We start from the raw sequence: 8,442 nt of genomic DNA, 5'->3' as shown, positions 1-8,442 counted from the left end.
GTCCTGGGCCGCGGGCCCCATCCGGGCCTTCGTGGTGCCGCACAGCCACATGGACGTGGGCTGGGTCTACACTGTGCAGGTGGGCGCCGGGAGCCGGGTGCGGGGCCTCCTGTCTCCGAGTCTCAGTTTACCCCACGCCGGTTCCCAAGGTGGCAGCCGGGTGACGGAGTTCCCGCCTCCCTCCCCAGGACGGGTTTGGGTCAGCTCGTGCCTCCACTCGGGACCTTGGCGAGCGACTTTGCTCCCGAGCCTCAGTTTCCCCATCAGGACGCCCTCCCCAGCTCCCAGCCTGGAAGTGGTCGACATGGGACTCAGCCCAGCCAGGGCTGCCGTGGCCCAGAATAGTGGGGGTGGGGTGGAGTCCTGCTCTTGCTGTGGCCCACGGTGCTGGGGGCAGCGTCCCCAGCCTCAGAGTCAGCGCTCTGACTCTGTCCCCAGCAGGCCTGTGACCCGCACGGGTGGGGGCTCCCAGCACTCTGAACTTGTGAACTCTGAGGAGCAGAATCTTCCTACTGCCTCAGCCACCCGGCCTCCCTGTCCTCCTGCCCCGGGACCTTTGCACAGGACCTTCAGGGCCCAGTTCCTCTCCTCCAGTCTCTCTGAGTTCGGCTCCCTGTAGGGCTCCTCATGGCATTTGTCACCACCTAACGGTCCATGAGTTACCTGCTGGCTTCTTGATGAAGTCTTTTCCCCGGGGCTCCATCCCCTGGGTTCACTGCACCCACTGAGGAGGTGCTGCCTGTGTGCCTGTCCAAGAATGAATGACCGAATGAGTGTGTAAATGGAGGAGGATCTGGCCTCTCCTGTCTCTGGATGGGCACCGCATGTCACTGCCCAGGCCTCCTCTGCGTGCTTATTTTGGGGATGAGACAAGAGCTATCTAAGAATCCATGAAACCCCTCTGCTTATGGACAGAATCACTTTATAAGGAACACGGATCAGCTCCTAGTGGTGGCTTATTTCTTTTCTTTTCTTTTTTTTTTTTTTTAGGTAGGGTCTCACTCTGTACTCCCAGCTGGCCTTGAACTCACTCTGTAGGCCAGGCTGGGCTCATACTTTTAGGAAGCCTCCTGCCTCAGCCTCCCGAGTTCTGGGATTCAGGTGTACCCACCACACCCATCTAGGTAGTGGCATTTGAAAGAGAGGGCCAGGCAGAGGACTTGGTGCCAAGTGTTGAAGGGTCCCAGGTGCACAGACAGGCTGCGGGGAGGCCCCCCTTTCGTGGAGACACCCGAAGACTAAGGGAGTGTGCTCTGCTCCCACTCCTGGCTCCCCGAAGAAGAGACAGAGGCCCAGAGGTCCGTGCCCTGCCTGTGGGCACCCGGGCCAAGCTGTGGGCTCCTGCTCTTTCCCCTCCGTCACGGGTGCTCTCCGTGGGCCCGGTCCTGTGAGCCCCGCGGGGAAAGAACGAGGGCACAGGGACCGCCCAGGACACCGCCTCATCGCCCTGTGTTGTTGCCTGAGCAGGCCCCATCGGGGTCACCACTGCACCCCTAACGCCTGGTACTTCCTGTGTTGCCCATACAGACTGCGGGGAACCCTCTTCTGCACCCCTCCCTAGCTGCCGCTGACCCGAGGGTCGGCTTCTCCCTGACCGCCAGGGTCTGAGTCCTGGGGACAGGCGGTGGGACGGCGGGGCGGGGCGGGGACACTGACCTCTGGGGCCTCAGGCGCCCTACAGCGCTGGTGTCCCCTGCCGCCCAGGAGAGCATGCGGGCCTACGCGGCCAACGTCTACAGCACCGTGGTGACGGAGCTGGCGCGGGGACAGCAGCGGCGCTTCATTGCGGTGGAGCAGGAGTTCTTCCGGCTGTGGTGGGACGGCGTGGCCTCGCAGCGGCAGAAGCAGCAGGTACAGTGACGCGACTCACCGGGTCCCCAAAGCCAGGGCTGGGCCATGGGCCGCGCAGACCCCGAGTGAGCCTGGTGTGAGCCGTGTGTGGCCGGCACCACAGCCCCGAGGAGTGGGTGACTCCGACCTCTGGCCCTTCGTGGAAGGCCCCGCTCTTGGTGCTGCCGCCCCAGACCGGGCCCTGCCGGTGGCCGCTGGCCTGCACCCTGCCCTCCTATGTGCACTGCCCACCTGGCCCCCGGGTACAAGGCTGCTGGTCTTGACCCGGCTCCATGGCCTCGCGGCTCTTCAGAGTGGAGTCCCTTGTCCTGCCACCAGGGCTGCGGCTGTGAGCGGAGGGCTCCCGTCTCCGAGACATCAGGCCAGGATGGAAGCCACAGACGCCTGGACCCCAGGAAGCTTGGGAGCCCAGTGTCCTCCTGGTGTGCAGAGTCTCTGAATGTGAAATTCAGAAAGGTTGAGCGATTTCGTCAAGGTGGCAAAGCTAAGCAGGCAGCAGAGTGCAGAGAGTCAGGGTCAGAGCACAAGGGCCAAGGTTCCCCGCTCGGGGCCGGGCCATGGGATTGGAACAGAGGGAGGGCAGAGAGCTTGCAAGTGACGAGCGGTTTGACTCCTCCCCACCAGGGAGGCACGGCCAGGTAGGAAGCTCTGCTGCCGAAGAGTAGTTATCAGCTCATCATGAGACAAACCCAGAGTGAAACTGTCACACTCCATGAGAGACAGAGGAGCAAAGCAGAAATGGGAGAGGAAATGCGAGGGACAGCTGGGGCCGCAGGGGTGATGTGCGGGGCTCCGGCGGGCGCGTCCCGGGTTAAGTCCTGAGTGTGAGCCTCCACTGTGGCTGTGACTGCGCAGAAAAGCGTTCGGGTAAAGGCTTACGTGCCGCCAGCTACTTCAGCTGGCTCGGAAAAGCATCACAAGTGCACGATGGGGCTGGAGGTACAAAGTGAGGAAAGCTCGCCGGATGTGGCCCTGGGGCGGGACAGAGGGCAGCTCTCTGTAGGACCCCCGCGACTCGCTGGCGAACTCAGAAACCTTTCAGGACTACAGATTCCGGTGTCTCTAGTAGCAGGGTGGGCACAGTGATGACAGGCTGCCCTGCTTTGTGGTGTAAGCCAGGCCGGGACTCGCGAGGCACCACGGGGCACTGTGGCCCCGGCCAGATGCGTGACCTGGCCGTCTTGTCTCTGCCCTGCGCCAAGGTCCGCCGGCTCCTGGACCAGGGCCGCCTGGAGTTCGTGCTTGGAGGCCAGGTCATGCACGATGAGGCTGTGACACACCTTGACGACCAGATCCTGCAGCTCACAGGTTCGCCAGCCTGCCCGGCACCCGGGGTCTGTCCAGGCTGGGAGTGGGCTCGCTGGGTGGTTTGTGCCTGGCTAAGGGAGGTGAGTGGCGGGCCAGGGTCCCGTCCCTGTGAGCCTTACTGTGCCTCAGTTTCCTCAGAGGTCGTCATGAGGGTTGCACTGAGGCAAGTCAAATAAAGAACATCTGGTAGAAGGGGCCGTTCCCTCGTAAACACTTGGCAAATGTTAGCTGCCTTCTCTGCTACCACGCCACTGTCTCGCCTGGCCTTACAGGCTAAGGAGGAGGGCGCGGTGACTCGGTCCCATTCTAAGCTGTGGAAACTGAAACTCACAGAAACAAAGTGACTCTCAAAGGCCAACAGGCAGGACTTGAATCCACGTCCGGTGACAGACACTGCACGGTGCCAGCTCCCTCTGCTCCGGCACAGGCCCAGGTATCCCTGGGTGTGGCCTAGGCTGGCACCAGCTCCTCTCCCATCCCATCATCCAGGGGTCTCCTGTCCCTTGGCCTTGGCTCTGGGCCTCGGGCTCCCCGTGTGGGCTGGAAGTTGGTGTACACACAGCCCCCTATGTGGCTTCTGCAGACAGCACTGGGCTCGTCCCCCACGCCCCTGGCCTGGGCCTGAGGCCCATATGACAGAGGCGGGCAGAAGCATCAAGAGAGGAAGTCGCCCTGTGCCCAGCCTCCATCCCGCTGCGGCACTCCCCTGGCCTCTTCCGACCTGGGCATCTCTGCTCTCCACTTGGAGGATGCCCCTCTAGGAACCTGCTCTGGGTCCCCACAGTTCCCTGTTGCTACCTGGCTCACTTGTGAGTGCCCAGGACCTGGACAGGTGCTGGTAGAGGCAGGAGCTGCCCTGCCAGGGGTGCCCACGGAGGCTCTGCTGCCCCAGAGCTCACCTGTAGTGACAAGCAGAAGCCCCAGCAAGTGCAGGAGGCGGAGCTTTGGGGAGGAGGACCCTGGAGAGCCCCTGGAACGAGTCATTGCTACGAGGCTTTGTCTCCAGAACCTTTGAGCTCACAGGGCACTCAGAGGGCACACACTAGGGTCCCTTCACCATGCTCTGGGGACAAGACAAACCTTTATTTCAGTCCTCAGGGCAGCTCTGTTGATGGGTGATGTTATACATTCCCATGTAAAGGAAAAAAATAAATTTTGTTTTTGGTTTTTGGAGACAGGGTCTCACTATATAGCCCAGGTTGGCCTCTAACTCACAGCAGTCCTCCTGCTTCGGCCTCCTCGGTGCTAGGATTATAAGCATGCACCACCACGCCCAGCTCTGTAGAGGACAAATTTGTGCCTCAAGTGCTGCCCAAACCTGCCCACGGGACAGCAGCACCGAGCAGCAGTCCGGGGTCTGAAGCAGCTGGGCCCAGCGCTCAGGTTCACTTGTCTCCTTGGCCCTTCCCTGTGGCCAGGCCAGGCCCTTCCGCCTGCTGTCTGCTGTGAGCAGTCTGCTAACAGGTGGTGCTAGCAGCTGAGGAAACGAGGCCCTGAGAGGTGGAGGTTTGGAGCCCAGGTTTGCTTGGCCCCTGCTGGCTCGGGGCACCCAGGGGGTCCCTGCCAAGCCATTCCCAGCATGCTAGAGGGGAGGTGCTGGCCACACTCGCTGCCCCCGGGTCACCTGTGCTGTGAGGCGAGGGGTCTGATGCTGCCGCGTGGCTTCCCCATGTTCCTCAGGACCGCTGGGCCCGGTTCTGTGTCTCCTCCGCCAAGGATGCCCTGGGCCCTGGGCCGTCCCTCCTTACCACTCCATCCTTCTCCCACGGCCACCCAACACCCAGCTTCATGCGGATGTGGCATTTCTAGCAGGGGGACGCATCCTGGTGCCTCCAGGATTAGAAGCCAGCTGTGGACAGTGGCACTGGGACAGGAGCTTTCGTCCCCTGCCCTGCAGGCAGCTTCCCAGAGTCCTGGAAGAGCAGCCGGAGTCCCCATTCTGAGGTGGCCTGAGGCTGGACACCTGCAGCCATCATAAAGAGAGGGAGAGGGCCGGGGATTTAGCTCAGTGGTTCCATCTGCCTTGCAAGCACAAGGACCCAAGTTCTATCCCCGGTACCAAAAAAAAAAAAAAGAGGGAGAGGGAGAGGTCCAGGCAGGGGTGAAGGGGGCTCCTCCCCAGTGGCCACTGCCACACTGCGTTCTGAAACCCAAGTCTGGCACCATCCCCAGGTCCCGCCCACCCTGCCAGAGCCCTTCTGTCCTTCCTCAGACGGCCCCGTAGTCTCTGGAGCACACTGAGGAGGGCAGCAGGGCCTGCAGCTCAGGCCCAGCCCCACGCCTAGAGTCCCCCATCCCGCCCCCTCGGCCCTGCCTTCTCCCACTGGCAAGGATGGACCTCACAACTCGGCCACCATCAAGCTGGGCACTGGTTCTGCTGCTTTAGCCAAGCCCAGAAGGCTGTAGCTCTGAGCTAGGGGAAGGGTCCATCCATTCCTCTCTCCTGCAGGAGCCCACAGCAGCTCTGCCCCAGGGGGTGGTCCCCGGCCCAGGCTGCTTCTGTCTTGTGCCCTGCCACCCCTGGGCTCATCCTCTGAATTTCTGGAGAAGGGGACCCAGTCTCTTCTGCTCCTGTTTCTATTGTCCAGAATTCAGTCTCCAGCCTCCCGTAACTTCTGCTTGAGCCCCATTGAGCTAGACTGACTTACATAGTCTCTACTAGGACTTTCCAGTAGGGCAAGGGGAAGAATGTTTCTGGGCATATCCTATTGGCCAGGAGTTGGTCACATGGCTTCATGTGCTGTGGGGGAGGCTGGGAAGTGTAGTCCATTGCTTTGCTCACTGTCTGGTAGCCAGAATGGGGTTGTGTGATCTCTCAGCTGAATGAGAGCTGGGGGATGTGGTCTTCGGCTGGAAGTCCTGTGATTTCCCAAGAAATGAGAGATGCAGTTTCATTCTTTACCTAAGAAAAACCAGTCCAGCGTGAAGAAGCAAATTTTTCCCTAGTTAAGTAAAGAATGTTCTCATTTTAACGATAAATGGGAACTTGTAACTAAAGAGGGAATTAGGGTTCTGTTACCCAAAGGGACAAAGGGAGAATGTGCACTGGGGGTGCTTAGCAGTTCCCTTCATGAGTGACTTCCTGCAGGTCTCACAGTGTGTTCAGCTGGAAGGCCGGAGACTGAGGAACAGAGGTTGGGGTCATTTACAGTTTTCCCACTAAGACTGGAGTAGTTTGGAGGATGGTTTGGGGCCTGGTTAGACAGCTCCTTGATGCCTTGTGGGCACAAGATGGCTACCAGGGCTCTAGGCATCACAGTGCCATACGTCTGCATACCTGACTCTCCTTTCCGTTAAGGTGGGAAATTTTCCCCTGAAGGCCAGCAGGCTTACTCCATGCATTATTGGCTATGCCCACAGGCCATGCTATTAAAAGACTAAACTTAGGTACATTGAAATGTAGCGTTTATTTGTGTAAAAGCGGTTGATGGATCAGGCAGTGGTGTCGCAGGCCTTGGGATCGTCAGCGAAAGGCAGTGGGGCCCAAGTTCTCTGCTTCTCCGCTCTCCATTCTACAGAGGCAGGTTCTAGCCCCGTCCATCTCTCTGGCATCAGGAGGACGGCATTTGGGGCAGGGCCAGAAACCTCTACTCAGTGAACACAATGCCTGGCTCATGGGGTGGTGCCCAGGGAGCGAGAGGACAGCGGGTGCCAGGTGGCCCTGCGCAGAGTGCTGTATACAAGTGATCTGTTGCTGCGTAGCCTCCTCCCCAAACCTAGTAGCTTCCAACAGCCAACCCCTGAGACCTGCGGAGTCTGCGGGTGTGCATTCAGGTGGGGCTTGCTCAGGGCGTCCTGGCTCCCAGTGACAGGAAGTGGCCGCTTGGGTGGCAAGTGGGGCTCTGTGTCCACTTCCTGTGGACAAGGAGCTTGTGCACAAGGAGCGCTGCTTCCTTGCTGGCTGCTGTCTGGAGGCCTCAGGCCTTTCCCGGTGACCAGGACAGCTGGTGTCCCCGGAGGAGCCATGAGAGGTGAGCGTGACCATGCTGGCCAGTCTCAGAGGCACACACCCATGCCCGTTAGAAATAAGCCCCTACCTTGGCCTGCCCTCCTGGGGAGAAGCAGTAATTCCTAGGTGTCCCTGAAGCAACCAGGCCCAAACCCCAGGGCGGCTGTCAGAGCGGTGTAGTGCCCAGGTGCACACAGACCCTGTCCTCTGCTCCTGCCGCAGCCCGGAACCCATGTAATTCCTAATTCCTAGGTGTCCCTGAAGCAACCAGGCCCAAACCCCAGGGCGGCTGTCAGAGCGGTGCAGTGCCCAGGTGCACACAGACCCTGTCCTCTGCTCCTGCCGCAGCCCGGAACCCACGGTCAGGTACCTGCTATGAGTGCTAACCGCCACTGAGTTAAAAGGTGAGGACGTGGTGGGGCACCCCTGTAATCCCACCACTCAGGAGGCTGAGGCAAGAGGAGCACTTTGCAGTCAAGGCCAGCCGGAACTGCACAGGGAGACCGTTTCCAAAACACTGGGCCCCTCAAGTCTGCCAACCTGTGCGACCTGCTCAGGCAGAGCCCCCATCTGGCCTGCTGGGATGGGCGGCGCGAGTCGAGGGGCAGGGCCGCCTCCCGGCACCAGCCAGCCCCGCTGTCTCTGCAGAAGGACACGGGTTCCTCTACGAGACGTTCGGGGTCCGGCCGCGCTTCTCCTGGCAGGTGGACCCGTTCGGCGCCTCTGCCACAACGCCCACGCTGTTCGCCCTGGCGGGTTTCCACGCCCACCTCATCTCCCGCATCGACTACAACCTCAAGGACGCCATGCAGGAGGCGCAGGTGCGTGGGCGCCGGCTGCGCCTTCCCCTCCCTCGCGTGGACTTAGTGGAGTCCACGCCTGGGACAACAAATGCCAAGTGGCCCCGGGCCTGAGGCCGTGCGCACGAGGCCTTCCTCCCCGCCAGCCCTAAGGGCCTCCTGTGCCCAGCTCGCGAAGGCAGTCACAGCCCAGTTCCATCCGGGCCCGCTAGAGGGCAGCAGTGGGTGGCCAGGGGCTGGGAGTGGCTTGGAGCCCCAGGGGACACTGCGCACCCAGTGTGGCTCATTTCACCTGCAGAGGGCCCTGTGGGTGCTCGGTGTGGCTCTTCCCATTTTTCCATGCTGAAACCAAGTCCGAGGGATTAAGGACTTGTGCGTGGCCCCCCAGCCAGGACGTAGCAGTAACCCCGAGCCCTTTCTGACCATCACAACTATTCAAAAGTCAAGCTGAAGATTTAGCTCAGTGGTTCCACCTGCCTCCCAAGCACAAGGACCTGAATTCCATCCCCAGTACCAAAAAAAAAAAAAAAAAAA

At 60.7% G+C, this 8,442-nt stretch overlaps 1 protein-coding gene across 1 annotated transcript in view; it reads left to right on the top strand.

Moving 5' to 3' along the window:
* The window catches only part of Man2b2 (mannosidase alpha class 2B member 2), a 25,364-nt gene that overhangs the window by 1,169 nt on the left and 15,753 nt on the right, over positions 1–8,442 (top strand). The window contains exons 3-6 of the mRNA XM_010641922.2: positions 6–79; positions 1,705–1,851; positions 3,054–3,159; positions 7,757–7,929. Coding sequence (XP_010640224.2) covers positions 6–79; positions 1,705–1,851; positions 3,054–3,159; positions 7,757–7,929 — 500 coding nt within the window. The remainder of the gene's footprint in view (positions 1–5; positions 80–1,704; positions 1,852–3,053; positions 3,160–7,756; positions 7,930–8,442) is intronic.

This window comes from Fukomys damarensis, unplaced genomic scaffold (genome assembly GCF_012274545.1).
Source record: "Fukomys damarensis isolate Sample0158 unplaced genomic scaffold, DMR_v1.0_HiC HiC_scaffold_35, whole genome shotgun sequence".
In the NCBI taxonomy this organism is placed as follows: Eukaryota; Metazoa; Chordata; class Mammalia; order Rodentia; family Bathyergidae; genus Fukomys; species Fukomys damarensis.
Note: the sequence above shows the minus strand (reverse complement) of the source record. Positions and strands in the feature narration are given on the sequence as shown.